General features: G+C 41.5%; 1 protein-coding gene across 1 annotated transcript in view; it reads right to left on the bottom strand.

Annotated features, from left to right (window-relative positions):
- PCNXL2 (pecanex-like 2 (Drosophila)) overlaps nt 1-21,050 on the bottom strand; it is a 491,139-nt gene that overhangs the window by 86,395 nt on the left and 383,694 nt on the right. Inside the window, exon 24 of the mRNA XM_006870571.1 lies at nt 387-445. Within this exon, the coding sequence (XP_006870633.1) occupies nt 387-445 (59 nt within the window). The remainder of the gene's footprint in view (nt 1-386; nt 446-21,050) is intronic.

The raw sequence follows: 21,050 nt of genomic DNA, 5'->3' as shown, positions 1-21,050 counted from the left end.
AGCGCCACACCAGGCCTTCATTAACCACCAACCAGTTGTCCTTAAGTTGATTTCGACTCATGGCACCCCAAATGTGACAAAGATGAACTTCATAAGATTTTAAATGGCTGATTTTTCAGACATAGATGACCAGACCTTTCTTCTGAGGTGTTCTAAACTGAGCACATTAGTGAGCTTGAACAGAGCACATTAACTGTTAGCATGACTTATGGATACCTCTTAACTAAAAGAGTCATTCGATACTCTTTAAGAAGACATGCATTAAAACAAAGAAATGATTAAACCAGAAGAACACTCAGTTTCCCCTTTTGGATTGATGAATTCCATCTGTATAAATACTTTAAAAAACAAAATAAATATTCTAAAAGGAGAAAATAAATATATACCTGGATCCTTTTCAATCTGAACAGACAGTCTGGTGTTGGAATTGTCCACTCGCTTTGTACTAGAAGGGGCAAAAAAAGGGTAAAAGAAGTAATTAAATTCTTTCAAGTGAAAAGGGGTGGCTTAAAGAATGAGCTGTGTGTGTGAGGAGCCAGGTCCCATGAATAAGACGAGTGCTCCATTTGGATATTACTGCAGAAGAAAGAAAAAGAGGGAAAAGAAGAACATGGAGGGAACAGATGAGGGGTTCTCTGAGTTTGTGGGGGTGATGTTATGTTTACCAATTTTGAGCACCCGGTCCATCTAATAAAGCAAGCACTTGAACTGACAATGGAAGGTCACTGACCTTCAGAATGGAGAGCAATGTGCACAGAGCTATCTTTCTCAGCACATGTATTCTAGAAAATTATGGTGAGTAATCAGCGTCTTCTCTAGGTTCATGAGTCTGCTGCATCCATATAGATATTTCCTTAAGTTGAGCCATGAGACTAAAACAACCCTCACAAATGTAGGATAAGGTAGTCTGTAGCCATGGTAACACGTGGCCAAAAGAGCAAGTTGAAAAACCTATTCAATCAAGACAACTGCCCTCAGTTAGTTGTAAGTCAGCTTTGCTTCTAGAAGTCAGTCACTGGGCAGACTCACTCCAGGCTTCTGAGTGACAATCCACCAACAGTAATTTCACCCAAGCAACTGCTTGTACGAATCACGCCAACCCACTTGTGCCACGAATACTTCATCTGCCCTTGAACACCACACTGCTTAGAACCTTTACATGTGCATCGGTCTGCTCTTCTCAGAGTGACTCTGCCTCACAAGCTTGGTCTATCTACTTCAAATACATGAGTAAATAGCAATTGGTTGTCATCATCCTTGACAATCATCAGGAATTAGTGATACTGCACTAAATGGTTATGGCCTACCACAAATGGCGGTTTCATATGGTTACACCTAATACATTGGCCAGTTAGCATGGCTTTTTGCTACAAGTATCAGTTTTGAACATACCTTGTTGTTATGTGCCATGGAGTCAGTTCTGACTCATAGCGACTGTGTATAGGTTTTTCAAAGCTGTAAATCTTTATAGGAGCAAAAAGCTTCATCTTTCTCCCAAGGAGTGGCTAGTGAGTTTGAACTGTCAACCTTGTGGTTAGCAGTCCAGTGCTTATCCCACAGTGCCACCAGCACTCCTAATTGAACAGACGTTGCTGTTGTTAAGCTCTACTGACTCCATTTTGATTCATACCAACCTTGTACAGGGTTTCCAAGGAGCAGCTGGTAGGTTTGAACTGCTGACCTTGAAATTAGCGTCCAATGCTTATCCTATAGTGCCATAAAGATTTGGATATTATGAGGGTCCCGTTAAGTTATGTTTTTTTTCTTAAATGTTTTATTGTGAATTATGTGATAGTTTACATGGGAGAACATTAGTTTTACATTCATTCTATTGTATATCGTCTCATTGCCATGGTTACAATCCCCTCCATGCAATCCTTCCCCTGTACCCCCCAGGTCTTTAGCACACAGTCGCTCTCCCTCTCTGGATCTAAAGTCTCCAGCTGCTCCATCTCTCCACATCATCATCTCTGGCTCCATTTCAGGCATCACTGCTCCTCTGGGTAGGGTCCCGCTCTCTGCTCTTCTCCCTTGATGGTCCTAGGGACCTCCGCTCCTAGACTGAAAAGTTAATCACTCCCCTCCTTGCTATAAAATGACTACCTTTACATTTCCGACTGAGGGTCCCTTTAAGTTTTGGTAAAAGGCTTATCTTTCTTGACCATGACCTGGCCCTGGGCCTTGAATGAGGCCTCTGCCTCTCACTCTAAGCTCTGTTCTCTAAGATCCTGTGGTGCCCGTCTGCTTTTTTTATTGTCTTCAGCGTGTCCAAGCTCCTCCTCCTCATCACTCCATACTTTAAAAAGTGCTGTTTCCTGTGTGCTCTCCCTTGAGTGCTGTCTTTCCATTTCCACCTGGCTCCTTGCAAACTTCCAATCTCTGCTCAGATAATCCTTTTCCAGGGGGTCTTCCTGACCTTGGCTCTCAGTGATGCTCATTGGTCGTGTGCGCTCTCACAGGTCATGTGTCTCCTTTGGAGTGTTCCTTATGGTTACTATTAAATATAACATAGAGAGCTAATATTTATGTAACAATTAATTGCTTTATGTAGTCTGGACTGCGAGGTCAGTTTGAACCACAAGGTCATCAGTTTAACTCACCAACTGCTCCTGGGAGACTTCATACAGGGTCGGTATGAGTTGGAACCGACTAGATGACACTTAACCACAACTGGCTTTATGCCTCACTCAAGTCATTCACACATATTAACTCATTATATCCACACAACAGCTCTATGAAACAAGCACTGCTATTCTATCCATTTTCCTAAAGTCACAGCATGATTAAGGAAACTGCCTGAGCTCACAGAAATTAATAGGTAGTAGAACCAGGAGTTGAACTCTGGGAGTCTGGCTCTGGAGTCCTTACTTCACATCAGCTTGCATTTTGTTGTGTGATTATTTGATTAGATCCATCTCACTGTGTCTGTTTTCCTTCCGAATGACCTTCAAAGAAGCATTGAAAATAAAAGCCCAGAAAGGCCGAGCAGAAAGCAAATAACAACATTCTAACAAGGGCTACAATTCCATCTCTGTGTAATTATTCCCTGAATGGAATTTTAATTTCACCTTAAGACCTATGACAAATGGAATTTTCAGTGGCAGAATAAACAATGTTTTAAAGTGGGATTGAGCCAAAAGAAACCCATTTACCAAACTCCTTGGGGAATTAAAACACCTTCTACAACTGTGTTAACTGGCAAACAATCATCTCTAAAGGCTAGAGAATGCAGAGCTCCAATATAACCAACAATAACTAAACTAAACTGCCTGTGAGCCCCAGGGCCTCTGGCTCTCAACCAGACCCTCCTTGGAGGTGAGCTGTCAGCACCCTGGGTAATTTGAGCTTTCCTCCAGTGCTCTCCTTCTGAAAATTTTGGTGCTTAAAACTCAAAGGTGTTAATTAGCTCTGTAATTGGATTTCTGCCTAAACTGTCCTGTTGTGTGAACATCAATTCTATTGCTCAAAGAAAAAATAGATCTTGTATCTTACTCCTTAATGTGCTGTTATTGTTGTTAAATTGGTTCAAATTTATAGCTACCCTGTATGGGGTTTCCAAGGAGCAGCTGGTTGGTTTGAGCTGCCGACCTTGTGGTTCACAGTCCTGTACATTTAAAGTTACGCACCTGCATGCACGCCTCTCCTTGAGCCTGTTTGGCTAAGGTACTGTGCACTCCTGAGCTCCTATCCTGAATGCTCCAAGCCCAGTGCTTAGTAACAGACCTTTTCAGATAACTTACTTCCCGTCATCCACCCCAATTTCAATATGGAATGCAGAGAGCAAGGCCAGTCTCTGCCATTTGAATTTGACCTTCCCACCCCTGCTCTGTCTTTCTATAGTCCTAACACTTTCTCCTGCATAATTTCATCTGAGGAATTTAAATAATTTAAAAGTAGAGTTCTTTAATCATACAGCTTCACATTTCTGTTTGTCAGCACACACAGACTCTTGAAGCTAGAACTCTCCCTAGTTTTTGATGGGGAAAGACTTGAGAAATTTGATGGATGTTGGTTCATGTGATCAACCTGAGCTAGAATTATAAGTGAACTATAGTTGTAGTCACAGGAGAGGGTAACCTCAGAAAATGATCACCTGAGTTGTTTCATCGGTCCCTGTGATGCTTGGTTTAGTTTGGGTTCCCCTTTACCTAAGTGGATAGCCACCTGAGGTCTCAAACTGAAGATGGGAGCTTTCTATCAATTCACAGTCTTAGATGGGCCCAGGACTTTAACTCTTCCAGGACACAAAAAGCACAGCTTACTTTGGTCATTCCTTCTTCAGGTTGGCAAATGCTCTTGGGACGAATGCTACGTTCTTCCCTTCTGGGTTTTGTCTTGAATAGCTTTCACTACCTTGCAGCCTTAGAGACTTTTGAGGAAGAATTATAGTTCATTCATAATTCTATCTTAGTTATTGTTTTTCCTATTCAGTGTTTTTTTTTTTTTTTTTTTAGCTGTGTTTGGTCTTCCTTAACTAGGATAGTATTACTGGAAAATACAATACTCTATTATAGATTGTTGAAATTACAAGACAATTGAAGCAGATTCATTTAAGTTTCCAGTAGATAATGAATGTTTTACAATAGCCCCTTTTTCCGTATGGATGTGTATTCTGTAATGTTGTTGACGTTGTTGTTAAGTGCCATCAAGTTAGTTTCAACTCATAGTGATCAAGTATAGGGTTTTTGAGGAGCAGTTGGTGGGTTTGAATTGCCGACCTTACAGTTAGCAGTCCAGTTCTTATCCTACAGCACCACACCAGGACCCCTTCTGTAATATTGTTGTTGATGTTGTTAAGTGCTGGGAAGTTGGTTCTGACTCAGTGACCCTATATAAGGTTTCCAAGGAGTGGTTATCAACCCTGTGGTTAGCAGTCCAATGATTATTTTACAGTACTTCATTAGGATTCAATAATATTGTTGTTATATTCGGTCGAGTCGGTTCCAACTCATCCTGACCATACATAGGGTTTCCAAGGATTTATTGGTGGGTTTGAATTACTGACCTGGCAGTTAGCAGTCCAATGCTACAGCATCACACCAGGACTCCTGTAATATTATTGTTGACGTTGTAAAGTTCTGTTAAGTCAATTCTGACTCAGAGTAACCCTGTCTAGGTCACTTCCAAGGAGTGGCTGGTGGGTTTAGAATAGTCCAGTGCTTATCCTACAGCGCACATCAGGACTCTATAATATTAGAACCATGATAGGTATACCTCCACTGAAGCCCTATACAGGGTCTCTCTATGAGTTGGAACTGATTCGATGGAACTTGACAACAACATATAAAATCTAATACCATATAATTGATGTTAGTGTTATTGTTAAGTGTTATCAAGTCGGGTCTGACTCACAGCGACTCTGTATAGGGTTCCCAAGGAGAACCTGGTGGGTTTGAATCACTGACCTTGCAGTTCAAACCAATCTTGTAGTCCAGTGCATTATCCTGCAGTACCATGCCAGGACTCCATACAACTATTAGAATTGTGGTATTTAGATATTCTATATCCTTAACTAATTTTTTGATTGCCTGATTGATCATTAGCCAAGTGAGGTGTTGTTGTTAAGTGTCATCGAGTCAGTTCTGTCCCACAGGGTTTCTGCAGAGGGTTTCCAAGACTGTAAATCTTTATGGCAGCAGAAAGCTGTTTGTTTGTTTGTTGTTGTGAAGTGCTGTCGAGTCCAACTAATAGCGACCTTGTATAGGGTCCCCGAGGAGCAGCTGGTGGGTTGAACTGCTGACCTTGTGGTTTGAAGTCCAGGTATAGGGTTTCGAGTACCCCCTAAAATTTAGGGCTGCCCCCTAAGACCATAGTTATGCTAGGTTCTGAGGCCACAACTCCATTTTGAATAAAAAGTAACTTCTGAAAAATGTAATCTGTCATTCCTGTAACTTAACCTGAGAAATTAAATTGGTAAACAACTTCAGAAAACAATGTCAATTTGCTTGCTTAAGGGTTTTGGTTGTTGCTTAGGAAGCCAGCCAGGTCCAAAACAATTCTCAGAACAGATGATCCAAATCAACTTCAGATTTATGCATGTCCTCCCTGCAGTTATACAAGGAGGGTCTCATGATTGCTCTGAAGCCAGATGTACACAGTTTAATGATTACTTTGTAACTTAAAAACAAAAACAAAAAACAACTTTGGAAATGTGTGTAATCTCCTACCAACTCAACATTGCAACTATTACCTTAATGTTAATGCATCACTGAATTTTTCTGAAGCTCCTTGTGGTTTCTTTAAAAACTCTTTGAACTCCCTTCTCCTTGGATCACTTAGCTGTGAATCCTCTGTGATTCCCAATATGCAAATTGTCTTGCCTCTCAATAAAAGCTCTTTCCTTTTCATTTCAACCAGACTCTACCATTTTGCTCAGTGACACAAGAAATGACATTTCTTGTTGCTATGGAGTTTCCATTTCTTATTAAATTGCCTTCTATTTATCTTCTTTATGAATTTTGCTATATGATTCTGGATGTTGGCATTTATAGTTTATACCTTCACTGTAATTTTATTCCCTGTCATTAGAAAATGTTCTTAATATTAATGCTTTTGCCTCCAAATCATATTTAATGTTAATTATGACCTTTGTTTAAATTTTTTGCATTTTCCTGATACTTTCACATATTTGTTTATTTCACCCTTTCCAAGACACCTTTTTAGGTGTGTCTCTTTTACTTGGTGTTAATATTTTGTCATATTTTGGCTTCATAATTTATATTATTATGGTTTCTGATTTTATTGTTTTATCAAGTTTCAAGCAAAGCACTCTAAGATCTGACTTATAAAATAATATGAACAATTTATGCCAATGAATTTGGAAACTTAAGTAAAACAGGTAGTTTCCTACCAAAGTAGTCTAAAGTATTGCTACCAGGATTCCAGTCCATACATGCAAAGGTTTATCCCAAACAAAACATGTCTGAATATGTCTTTGTGGTTAGCAGATGGCTGCAGACAAGTTTTCTCAGTAATACACTTGTCTTAGTCTTGTTATGGTGCCTTCAAAATGAAAAAAGACAGTTTTTTTGTGTCATGAAAAAAATATTTTGGGGTCAGGGTGATTACCAAATTATTAACAAAACTCAAGTGGATATCTTTCCAAATCATTGAAGATTTCCAACAAGTTTACAGGAATGCTACTTCATATAAATAATAATAGTTTTTAGCATTTAAAGGAAAGTTGAGGAGATCTCAAAGATGAACCAAGAGACTGTCAACTTAAAGGAATAAACTGTGAGTGAAGTCCAGAGACAGGTGGAAGAAGACTGGAGTTGTGATCTCACATGGTTTGACATTTGAAATTTCAAGTGAATATCCTGGCCTCACTTTCAGTGCAGTGGGTGCTAAAAGTTTTCATTTTTCCATCCAAGCATTTCCCAGATAATTAAGATGATTTTATGGAATGAATCAAAACATGTCTTAGGTTTATGAATACAACTCAGACAGTAAGATTCAATCAAAACAATTGCTTCTGAGAGGATCTTCTGGGCCATTTCAATACAAGGAAGAGAGCTGAGCTTGGAAGGTTACAGCAACTGCTCTTTGAAATCCCAAAGGGGTAATCTAGACACATTTTCTCAAAGGACACAAGACAATCACATGACTTATTAGAAAACAGAAAATTACATTGGTGAATAACAGGTCTGGGAAGTTTCACTGAGGCATTGTTTTCCATCACAACAATATAATTTATCATTCTTCACAGGTAGCAAGGGCTCCTCTATGAGAATTTTGTTGAGAAACCTTATTCCATCCACTATGCAGTCCAGATCTTGTGCCTTCAGACTTCTTTTGTACCCGGAACTCAAAGAACATTTATAAAGAACATAATTTGTGTCCCTCAAGGGTGCTCAAACTGATATGGTATAAATCAAAGACAGCAGAATTCTTCAGGAAAGGGTTGTTGATGTTGTTAAATGCCATGGAGTTGGTTACAAACTCATAGCAACCCTGCCTCAGGTTTCTGAGGACTGGCTGGTGGGTTTGAACTATCAACCTTGCTGTTAGCAATCTAGAGCTTATCCTATAACATCACACCAGGATTCCAAGGGAAGGATTGTTGGTGGTTGGGTTGTGAGTCATTGAGTTGGTTCAAACTCATAGAGGACCTATATAGGGTTTCAGAGGCTGTAAATCTTTCCCAGAGCAGAAAGCCACATCTTTCTTCTGCAGAGTGACTGGTAGATTTGCAACTATGAGGCCAGTTCATAATCCACTATATTACCAAAAGTCCTGGAGTGGTGCTTCAGGATAATCCACTGGAATGCAAGGTCAGTTTGAGCTTCAAAGTTGGCAGTTCAAACTCACTATCCATTCCTTGGAAACCCCATATGGGTCGTTAGGAGTTGGAATCAACACAAAGACACTTAACAATAACCAGGGCTCCTTAGGGAAGGATTTGTTGTTGATAAGATGCCTTTTAGTCAATTCTGACCCATAGCAACCCTGTATAGGGTTTTTGAGGAGTGACTGGTGACTTTGAACTGCCAACCTTGTGGTTCAAACTGACCTTGTGGTTGAGTGCTGATCTTACAGCACCACACCAGGACTCCAGAGAAGGGTTGGAGAGATGGAAAGACGGCTTTGAGACGTGTATAGACCTAGATAGAGGAAATGTTGAAAAATAGTAGCTTCACATTTTGATATTTTTGTTTAATAAAGAGCAGCCGCTCCTTGGAAAGCCTATACAGTGTCGTTACGAGGTGGAACTGACTTGACAGCACATAACAACAGCAACAACATCATTTTGAGGCTTTACTTTGACTTACTCTCGTACAACTAACTCAGGAAGAAAATAGAAAAACAGAATAGACATGTAACCATAAAAGCACTGAATCCCTAGGTAAATATTAAGAAATACGGACAAAACTTCATGTATTACTCCCTTGTGTTTGTGCTTTTATTATTACTGTTTAGAAGGCTTCTTCAATCATATTCTTTTTATATATGTGTGTGTGTTTTTATTGTGAATTGAGTGATAGTTTAAATGAGAGAACATTAGCTTTATATTCATCCTATAATATTTTGTTTCATTACAATGATTACAATCCCCTCCATGCATCATCAAACAACCAAAGGGTACATCCCACAGAACTGTCCCCTGGCCATTAGCATATAGCCCCTCTCACTCCCTGAGTCCAGAGTCCCCAGCTGCTCCATCTTTCCACGTCATTGCCTCTGGTGTTTCCTCCATCTCTGGTGTCACTGTTTCTCTGGGTAGAGTACCACATTCCACTCTTCTTCCTTGATGGTCCCAGGGCCCTCCGCTCCTGGACTGCAAAATCAACCACTCCTCTCCTTTTGCTACAAAATGTCTACCTCTACATTTCCAACCCTTACATTCAGTCCTGATAGCAATTATTCACTATTGTACAACAAGAGTCTTATCAGCCCCATCCAGACAGCCCCACTCAGTGGAGATTCTACCTTCCCCCGCATCCTCTGGAATTAGGCTTCCTCTTGGAAGCTTGTAAGCCAGTTACTTCTGGCCTTTGTAGCTCCCCCCTTTGAGGTAGCCAATCTCTAAGTTGCCCATCTCTGTCAACCCTATGTACTAAGGGGGCGGGAATGATCCTCGCTGTAACGATTTGTTCCCTCTTTTGAGCTACTACATCCATAAGTATAGGTCAAGTTCATCAAATTGTAGCAGACTACTCTTTTTTCCTCTTCTTTCTTCTTCTAGTTGAGCTCTGATCATCCAGTCATTGAAGCCTGGTCAAGTGGGTATTATCTGCAAGTGTGGGTGTTCTTGTGCATATGCTCTCTTCTTATCAGCTGGACTCTTCACTTTCCACTCTAGTCCTCTGTGGCTATATCACTGACGCTGGGCCCAAGAGTCCCTAGGTCTTGCCATACTGCTGGCCAACCAGGTCTCCACCCAGGTTCACAGGAATCTATTGAATGTGGTAGGGCTTAGCTCGCAGCTTCATTGCTGCTTTCCCTCACTTCCCCTTATTGGTGACCAGTGCAGTCACCAGCCAGACCACATGCTTGCTCATGTATCCCCCTTGAGTCTTAGTCTTGGAAGGGAGTTTGCCATGAGGGGACCTGACCACTTGCCTTGATGGCTCCTAGGTGAACAACTTGCTTGTTGTTGTAGTAGTTAATCAGACTGCTGTTATTGTTTTGTGTTTTTCCTGCTGGTCTTTCTTTCAAGAAATGTATTCTGTTCTTCTAGCCACAAGGTCTGCTTGTCCTTTCAAGTGGAAATTTCCCACCTCAGAAGATTCTGGATGGGGTTTAGGATTAATCATATTCTTATTAGTTAGTACATCATCTTTTCTTTCCTATTGCTTTTATGGTCTCTTCTTTGTTGTTATTAGTGTTCTTACTTCACTATGTGTATAGAGATATGAATTTGTTTTTGTTTATCTTTTCCAGGCACCACACATCGGTCACTTTGTCCTACTGTGATGGCTTCAGTGACACTGGAAACTGTGCTACTGACATTTCAAATACCAGCAGGGTCACCCAGGGTAGGCAGGTTTAAACAGAGCTTCTAGACTAAGACACACTAGGAAGGAGGAAAAGATCCACTGCTGAGGGATTGTTGGTATTATAGTTAAGTGCTGTTGAGTTGGTTCCAACTCAGAGTGACCTTGTATAGGGTTTTCTGAGGAGTGGATGGTGAGTTTGAACTGCTAACCTTGTAATTCAAACTGACCTTGGGGTTCAGTGCTCATCCTACAATTCACAGTGACCCTGTATAGTTTCTAAGGAGCAACTGGTGAGTTCAAATCGTTGACCTTGCGGTTAAGACCGACCTTGCAGTCCACTGCTTATCCTACCAGGATTAGCCACTAAAAATCTTATGAATAGCATCAGAACATTGTTTGATAGAGTGCTGAAAATAAGCCTTTCAGGTTGGGAGGAACTCAAAAGACAATTGGGGAAAAACTGCCTCTCAAAGTAGAGTTGATCTTAATGATGTGGATGGAGAAAGCTTCCAGGATGCTCATCTGCTGATTGGCTATGACTCAAAATGAGAAGAAACAACTATAAACACTTATTAATAATCAGAATGTGCTTGTATATTTGATCAATTTAATACAGAAGAAGTTGGTAAAAGTCTTCAATTTCTTCACCTTAGGAATTTGTAGTTGGTTCATAAATTTGAATAATAGTCATATTTAACTTGTCTTCCTTGTTCATACATGGATATTATCCTACCATTGACAGTGCTGTGCTTAAGGACAGACCTTGAAATAATCTTTTTAACAATGAATGTGAATTCATTTTCAATTTGTCATTTTTGGCACAATAGACCATATATTTGTCTGATTTCAAAATAGCAAATACAAGGTATTTTAGCTCAATAAGCCTAGACTTTCGGTAGTGAAAGGTTCTATCGCAAAATACTGAATGATGCATCAAAAGAAGATGAAAGGAATACAGAGAGTCACTGTACTAAAAAGAAATGACCAATGTTCAACCATTTCAAGAGGTAGCATATGACCAAGAGCCAATGGCACTGAAGGAAGAAGGCCAAGGTGCATTGAAGGCATTGGCAAAGAACAAGGCACCAGGAATTGTTGGGATACAAATTGAAATCTTTCAACAAACTGATGCAGCACTGGAGGCACTCACCCATCTCTGCCAAGAAATTTGAAAAACAACTCCTTAGTCAACTACCTGAAAGAGATCCATATTTGTGTCCATTTCAAAGAGAGGTGACCCCACGGAATGCGGAAATCATAGGGCAATAGCATCGATAGATCATGGAAGTAAAGTTTTACTAAAGATAATGCAAAAACAGATGTAACTATACATTGACATAGAACTTCAAGAAGTTCAAGGTGGATTCAGAAGACATGAAATGAGGGATATCACTGTTGATGTCACAAGGATCTTGGCTGAAAGCAGAGAATACCAGAAAGATGTTTAGCTGTGCTTTATTAATTACCTGAAAGCTTTCAATTGTGTGGATCATGACAAACTATGGGCAACACTACAAAATATGAGTATTCCAGAACATTTAATTGTGCTCATGAGAAAACTATACATAAACCAAGAGGCAGTTGTTTAAACAGAACAAGGGAACACTGAATGGTTTAAACTTAATAAACATCAGGGTTGTATTCTTTCACTATACTTAATCTATATGCAGAACAAATAATTTGAGAAACTGGACTATATGAAGAAAAATGTGGCATCACGATTGGAGGAAGACTCATTAACAACCTGTGATATGCAGATGATACAACCTTGCTTGCTGAAAAGCAAAGAGGACTTAAAATACTTACTGATGAAGATAAAAGACCACAGCCTTTGTTATGGATTGCATCTCATTGTAAAGAAAACCAAAATCCTCACTACTGGACCAATAAACAATATCCATATAAATAGAGAAAAGATTGAAGTTGTCAAAGATTCCATTTTGCTTGGATTAACCATTGACACTCATGGAAGCAGCAGTGAAAAAATCAACATATTTTAGAAGGCAAATCTGTGCACAAGACCTTTTTAAAGTGTTGAAGAGCAAATATGTCAGTTTGAGGACTAAGGTGTGCCTGACCCAAGCCATGGTATTTTCACTAATCTCATATGCATGCAAAAGCTAGACAGTGAATAAGGAAGACCACAGAAGATGCTTTTGAGTTATGGTGCTGGAGGAGAATATTGAAAATACCATGGACTGCCAAAAGAACAAATAGATCTGTGTTGGAAGAAGTGCAGCCAGAGTGCTCCTTGGAGGCCAGGATGGCCAGACTTCATCTCTCATACTTTGGACATATTGTCAGGAGGGACCAGTCGCTGGTGAGGGATATCATGTTTGCTAAGGTGGAGGGTCAGAGTAAAAGAGGAAGACCCCCAGTGAATTAGATTGCAGCAATGGGCTTAGGCATAGCAATGATTGTGAGGTTGGCCAAGGACTGGGCAGTGTTTCGTTCTGTTGTGCATAGGGTCGCTATGAGTTGGTACTGACTCAGTGCTGCCTAACAACAACAATCTGTCTTAGTCTGCAAATTCCACTGAAACCTGTCCATCATGGGTGCCCCTGCTGGTATTTGAAGTACTGGTGCCACAGCTTCCAGCTTTACAGCAATCCACCACAGTATGACAGACATACAGACAAGTGTCAGGGCTAACATACTAGGATAATACAAAATACAATAGGAAGGTCATCTATTACATTACCCTGGGCTGTTGATGTATTTTTTGTAATATGATTCTTTTCACTATTTTCTAATTTGCATGCATATGATTATTTGTTACATCATTGGTCATTTTCATGTATAAAATTGTGAAGGGAAACCTCAGTCTCCTTTAATTTTTTGTTGTTATTATTCGTTGCCATTGAGTCAGCCTTCAGTTTATGGAAACCCCATTCACAACTACTTCATAGATCCATAGAGTTTTCATTGGGTGATTTTCTGAAGCAAAGTGCCAGATCTTTCTTCTTCATCTTTGTCTGGAAGCTCTGCTGAGAACTGTTCAGCATTATGCAATATGCAAGCTTCCATAGACAGCTGGGTAATGGCTGTGCATATGGTGACCTGACTGGGAATTGAACCCTGATCTCTCATATAGAAGGTGAGAGATCTGTGATTGAACCATCATAGCCCCCAGGCAATTGGCTTTGTTGTTATGTTGCTAGTTACTGCTACATCAACTCATATCCATGGCAGCGCTACGTGTCAGAGTAAAACAGCTCTGTAGGGTTTTCAAGACTGTGATGAAGTTGAGATTGCCAACCCTGCCTTCTGAGGCACCTCTGTGTGGGCTCCAACTGCCAACACAGGGACTCCTTTAATTGAGTTTACAAGGACCAAACACACCAGTCCGCTAATGGAAGGACACTAATGTCAACCTTATGAGATGCTGATGATGACAGAATGTTTTGGAAGAGATAAGCCAAAAGAGCATGGCTTCCTCTGCTTGCATATATATTAACGTCACTAATTAGTGAAGATTGTTGTGTGCCAAAAAGCAACAACTCTGTGCAGAGCCTAGGCAAGGTCTTCACTTCCAACAACATATAGTTACAGTCAATATTGGAAATCCACTCAGAATACATAGATAAGTAGCCCATGATTGTGAGAATCCTACAGAATGAGGGTAACTGTAAGCCTCGCTGTAAAATCCCCCATGTATATATCAATAACCAGAATGTGCTGAGGAGTTGTGTGCCTCAATGCACATAGAGTGCTGACCAGTCACAGAGAGACTTGCTTATGAAATCACTCAGGTTGTGTGATATTGGGGCATTGACAGTCATTATTCCGTGCCTCGTTGTTGTTGTTAAGTGCCATCGAGTCGATTCTGACCCATAGCAATCCAGTATAGGAGGAGCTGGTGAGTTTAGAGATGCCCAAAGTGTCTCCAAAGACAGTGTCTTGTACCATGTATATTGAGTTATGTAGTAAGAGAATATGATGCAGACTTAAACACAAGCTATCTCTGCCTTTCTTTGTTTAGAATAAATCAGTCTCATTGTCAGCCCCTCCTTAAAAGATGGAAAAATTGAGGACTCTTCTTGTCTCACTTTCTACTGGGATTCAGAAAAGCGTTCAGCCTTCATACCATGCCAGATTCACACTCCTTGCAACCATCCATCAACCTGAATCAGTCATGGAACCTCATTCCGAGGGATCTCGAAGTCTGGAATCCACAGTGTAAGCCAGCAGGGAGACGGGTGTGGGTGGGCACAGTGACACCTTACTGTAGTCATACAGTTCCTTTCTGGACTCTGCACTTTCCCAACACTTCAGCTGCTCAGCAAAATGGAGCAAGACCCTGAATAAAATTATTCATCTTAGCAAAGTAAATAATAAACACAAACCGGTGCTATTGGAGAATTATTAGGCACTGGAGTTCCTCACAATCACCGTTCTTCAGGAATACGTTTATATAATAACTCATTGCCACAGCTCAGGTGTCAAGCCTGACCCCAGGTGTGTGTGTGTGTGTATGTGTGTGCTTTCTCATCCATCAGTAAAACAGGGGGACTAGACCGAGAGTTCATCACTTAGTTCCTCAGACTCAACAGTGTGGAGACATGGACCTAGAAGCCCTGATGAGGAAATCGAGGCAGAAACCAGCCTAAGTCAGCAATAGAGTTGGAAGATTCCTGGCTAAGGACACACGGAGGACACAGACACCTTTAGTGACACTCACCAAAAGTACAAGGTATAGGAAAAGGATCCCTTTCATAAAAGCCATCATTGGATTTTATTATGGCCTTTTTGGTTTTCGGTGACAGAAAACCCAGCTCAGAATGGCTGCAGTAGAAGATGGACTTTATCGGCTCATGTAGCTAAGAAGTCTGATTGGGTCTAGCTGGTCTCAGGGGTGATGGTTGGGATCATCAGAGAGCAGTCTCTTCCTGTCCCTGTCTGAGCCTGATACTTTATTCAGGACCTTACATGATCCCTCACTGGCCCTGAAGGTCACCCAGGCTTCACCTCTGTGCTCATCTCATGGCAGGAGATTAGAGCAGAACCATACTTGCTGTGGCCATGGTTTCAGTGTGAGAGGCCCCACAGGCTGGAGGTTTAGACACACCTGAACCTGCCTCTTGAGCTGGCTGTGTGCAGGTCTGGCTGCCACACTCAATAATCACCTTGTGAAAGCTCCTCTCCCTGCCACCCAGTCCCATGAGCTACCTGTGCCCTGGTTTAGGGACCTCAGGAAAGCAAGCTCATAAACTAAAGACTGGTTCAGACCTTGCATATTGATCCCTTACATGACAGGTGTTGTACATACGAGCTATGAGCGTTTTCCTTTTTGTTGTTTGATGCTTTTGAAACCTCAGCTTAATGGTTTTAAAAATCAACTTGGCAGCATCGGGACAGGGAGGTTTGGAACCACTTTGAGGGTCACCGTGACACTTTTAACCTCAGCAACACCTTGAACTCTGCTGAGGTTGTGAACAGTCTGCCAAAAGAGTCCTTTAAAAATTAAAAGAGCCATTGTGAAAGGAAGGCCCTGAGCGATGGGTGTTCTCGGGGGCTTGGGCTGTGACCCATCTTCCCTTCTATACATGTCCCTCCACCTGTGCAGGCCTCTCGGTGACGGCACCTCCCTCCCAAGGCTGCTACAAGCAAATGTCTAAACTAGATTCACTGACAACTTTTTGTGTGTTTGTGTGTGAGGCACTTGAGAAGCTACAGGGTAAAGAGTAAAGCCAATAGCTCAGCCCTGGGTTACTAACTTAGCATATCTGTCAGCTTGTTCTGGGACCTTGGGCAAGTTTTTATTAACTTCCTTGAGTTTCATTTTTTTCTGATATGTAAAATGAGGGAAAAAAAAAAAAAAAAAAGAAAGAAACTTTATTCCCTGAGTGCTTGCAAGGACTAGAAAATATCATAGAGAAATTGATGGTCTCTCCTGCTATTACTGCAACCATTACAATTATCACTACGATAATATATCCCAGGCCAATGCATGCCAAGTATGGATCTGTGAGATCTAATAGCCTTGAGGGGGTTGTGTGCCATGGAGTTGGTTCCGGCTCATAGTGACCCTTTATAGTGCTTCTGAGGATGTAAACATTTACAGGAGCAGACAGCCTTATCTTTCTCCCTCAGAGCAGCTAGTATGTTCGAACTGCTGACCTTGAGCTTAGCAGCCCAACTAGTAACTCACTAAGCTACCAGAGCTCCTTCTAATAGCCTAATGGTGGTGGTGGTGTGCCGTGGAGATGGTTCCAACTCATCACATCCCTATACAGGGTTTCTGAGACTGTAAATCTTTACGGCAGCAGAAAGCTTCACTTTTCTCCTGCGGAACAGCTGGTAGTTTCGAACTGCTGACCTTGAGGTTAACAGTCCAATTCATAACCACTGCGCTACCAGTGCTCCCTCTAATAGCCTTGTTGTTGTTGTTGTTGTTAAGTGCCGTTGAGTTGGTTCTGACCCATAGCGACCCTGTACAGGGTTTCCAAGGAGCAGCTGGTGAGCTTGAACTGCCGACCTTGCAGTTTAAATGGCTTTTCAGTCTGGTGCATTAACCCACAGCGCCACACCAGAACTCCTTCTAATAGCATTAAGGTATCTGATAAAGGTGCTTCATGACTTTTATCTCAGCAGTAACTAAACAGAGCGCATCTAACTCATGATTGACTGCTCCGTCACAGGCTATCTGGGTACACTGTAAATGTACCCTAGTCAATTATGAAGTGACTGGATTACTATTTGAAACATGTTGAATCTGCCCCTGCATTATCTTTCAAGGGAGGGCAAATGTTAGCATGTTTCACTTTGCTATCCAACCTGCAAGCCATAAGAAGCTTCGTGCTGCAAACTTGGGCAAAATATTGCCTTTTGAGAAGCTCGATGCTTTGCACAAACATCTTAAAAACCACCCTTAAAGATTGTAATCATTGTAATGAAATGATGAGTGTAAAACTGATATGCTTCCATGTAAACTATCATTTAATTCACAATAAAAACTTAAAAACAACAACAACAAACCACCCTTAAAACACCTCATCTTGTAGAAAGCATTCAACAAAGTCCTTTCCGTTTTGAAAAAAAAGTGTGGGGGGGTGGGGGGCCATCTTTGTTGGCCTTAATCAAACTATGTACCCCTGGCTCTGTTGTGTTCATTTTCTTTTAGCACATCATGGATGAGGAAACAGATAACAACAGGGAAACATACCAGCAGAGGCCTGGTGTGGCACTGTGGGTTAATGTGCTGGACTACAAAGTCTGTTTGAACTGCAAGATTGGTGGTTCAAGGTCATCAGCCACTCCTCAGAAACCCTATACCGGGTCACTATGGGTTGAAACTGACTTGACAGCACTTAACAACAACAACAACAAACACAGCAGACAAAGCAGACAAAGCAAAGTGAGTACACTTGGAGAATGATGAACAGCACAACTGAAACAGACTTCCATGGACTGGAATGCTAAGCTCAAGCTTCTAAAGATGAGAGGTGATAATAGAACAGTCATTTCTGATTTTCATTGAAAACCAAAAACACAAACCGAGCAATCCTACCATTCAAGATGAAGATGACGAATACTGAGTTTAGTGATTGTTGCTGTTATTAAGTGCTATTGAGTCAGCAGAGTAACTCTGTATAGGGTTTCCAAGGAGTGGCTGGTTCAAATGTCCTTGTTGTCCAGTGCTTTATTTTACAGCACCACACCAGGACTGGGGTATGCTATATGTGAAATGATTGAGAGGTTTTAGAAATTAAGAGCAATACATAAAAGCAGAACAGCTCTGTCATTAGAAGTGACAATCCCTCTTCTTGAAGTGGATTAGATGGCATCTGGAGCAGGTAAGGAAGATGGGGCTAAGGAAAGGAGGATGAGGGACAACCAGCAAACATCTGGATGAGGGTGACAAGCTGTACAATGTCTAGACCTCTTCATACAAGGAATGACTAGGGCTGCTTAACCTGAATGGGAAGGGAGGCACTGATAAAGGGTGGCTTGTGCCGGAGGCAACACTGTGCTGATTGCCTTAGGAACAGCAGGTGCTACTCCAAGGGGCAGATCATTGTGACAGACAAGGTTCATATGAGTGGTCTAGTGGAGTTTTGGTAAACTAGAAGCAGAAAGAGGAGACTAGAGAATGGATTCTGTAGTTCCTAAGATACCACGCTAGCCTCCCTTCTATATTACAGATCCAAGAATGAGATGGACCAAGAGTAAGATTCATGAAATCCCACTGAGACTAGCTGAAGTAGTTTGTTGTTTGATAAAACATAAGATAGTGGTGCTTCAGTATCCTGCTATTCCACTACGGTAGCTGTGATTGTCAAAAAACAGAACTGGAGATCTGTGACAAGCTGAGGAATCAAAATAGACATGTCATTCAAAGGGAGAGCAGATATCCATTGGGCAACTCACAGTGTGCAGGCCACAGATATTCTACCATTGATGTGTGTGTTGCTTCAGAGTGACCTGATTGTGTTCTACCTCTTCAGAAAAGGCTTTGGGTAGGTCACAAGGATACACAGACAATGTCAAGACATACTCAGTTAAAAGCTGAGTGAGAAAAGAAAATATAGGGAAAGTGGGGACAAATGGGACTGGAAATGCCATCCTGTATATATAAATGACTTACACATTTACCTCAGAGAATGGTCTCTTTTGGTTTTTGCAGCTTCTGAGGGCACAGAGATAGCTATATCATTTTACAAATGAGTTCACTGAGGCTTACAGGTTAATTTCCCAAAGCCAAACACCTAAATAAACATGGGTTGGGATTTTAGCAAGTCTGACTGACAACAAAACCCATGCTTTCTGATGTATCGCCACCCCTTAGGAAGTGCTGAGGATAAAACAGAGCAGATTATCTTCCCATTGACCAGGGTAGAATCAAAAGACTCCATGGACAGACTCTAAGACTTCATGAAGACAGAGAGGTCATGATGTGAGCTGTGTTTTAGGGGTGCTATAAACCACTCCTGGTGTGGCGCTGTAGGATCAGTACTGGACTTTGAACCACAAAGTCATTACATGAAATCCTCCAGCATCTTGGAAACCCTGTACCGGGTCACTATGAGCCAGAATCGACTCCACGGCATATAACAACAACAACAATAAACCCACCTGTCAGTCAGTTTGTTGTACTGTGGTACTGTGGGGGCTTGTGTGTTGCTGTGATGCTTGAAGCCTGTGCCACTGGTGTTCCCTGAAAGCAGAGAATACCAGACAGATGTCTAGTTGTGTTTTATTGACTGTGTGTATCATAACCAACTATGGATAACATTGGAAAGAATGGGAATTCCAGAGCACTTAGTTGCGCTCATGGGGAACTTGTATACTGACGAAGATACAGTCATTCAATCAACACAAGGGGACACTGCATGATTTAAAAATCAGGCAAGGTGTGTATCAAGGGTTGTAGCCTTTTACCATACATAATCAATCTGTATGCTGAGCAAATAAGCTGAGGTTCACTGTATGAAGATCATGGCAAAAAAAATTGGAGGAAGTCTCATTCACAATCCCTGATATGCAGTTCAAACAGCCTTGCTTGCTGAAACAGAAGACAGCATGAAGCACTTGCTGATGAAGATCAGAGAAGACAGCCTTTAGTATGGATTACAACTCAATGTAAAGAAAATACAAGTCCTCATAACTGGTCCAATAAACATGATGAAGGAAGTAAAAACTGAAAGCTGTCATGCAAAACAATATAGGCAGACCAACTGTTACTATAAGAACAAGCAAGTTGCTTGCCCAGGAGACATCAAGGCAAGTGGTCAGGTTCCCTCAGTGTAAACCCCCTTCCAAGACTAAGACTCAATGGGAGTACACACTCTGATTGGTGACCACACTCATTACCAATAAGGGGAAGTGAGGGAAAAACAGCAACAAAGCTGCAAGCTAAGCCCTACAATGTTCAATAGACTCCTGTGAACCCGCGTGGAGACCTGGTTGGCCAGCAGTGTGGCAAGACCTGGGGAACTCTTGGGTCCAGAGTCAGTGACATAGCCACAGAGGACTAGAGTAGAGAGTGAAGCATCCAGCTGATAAGAAGAGAGGACATATACACAAGAACACCCACACTTGCAGATAATACCCACTTGACCTGGCTTCAATGACTGGATGATCAGAACTCAACCAGAAGAAGAAAGAAGAGGAAAAAAAGAGTAAACTGATACAATTTGATGATCTTGACCTACACCTATGAATGCAGTAGCTCAAAAGAGGGAACAAATCCTTATAGCAAGGATCATTCCCAACCCCTCCGTACACAGAGTAGACAAGGATGGGCAACTTGGACATTGGCTATCCAAAATAGGGGGAGGGGATACAAAGGTACGAAGTGACTGGCTTACAAGCTTTCAAGAGGGAACCTAGATTCAGAGGGCATGAAAGAAGGTAGAATCTCCACTGAGTAGTAGCCAATCTGTCTAGGCAGGGCTGATGAAATGAAATGCGGATGAGTCTCTTATGATACAATAGTGAATAATTGTTATCAGGACTGATTGTGAGGGTTGGAAATGTAAAGGTAGACATTTTGTAGCAAGGGGGAGAGTGACTAACTTTTCAGTCTAGGAGTGGAGGTCCCTGGGACCATCAAGGGAGAAGAGCGGAGAGTGCGACCCTACCAGAGAAGCAGTGATGCCTGAGATGGAG

This window comes from Chrysochloris asiatica, unplaced genomic scaffold (genome assembly GCF_000296735.1).
Source record: "Chrysochloris asiatica unplaced genomic scaffold, ChrAsi1.0 scaffold00144, whole genome shotgun sequence".
NCBI classification, from domain to species: domain Eukaryota; kingdom Metazoa; phylum Chordata; class Mammalia; order Afrosoricida; family Chrysochloridae; genus Chrysochloris; species Chrysochloris asiatica.
The sequence above is the reverse complement of the archived record's forward strand: the minus strand, read 5'-3'. Positions and strand labels throughout refer to the sequence as shown.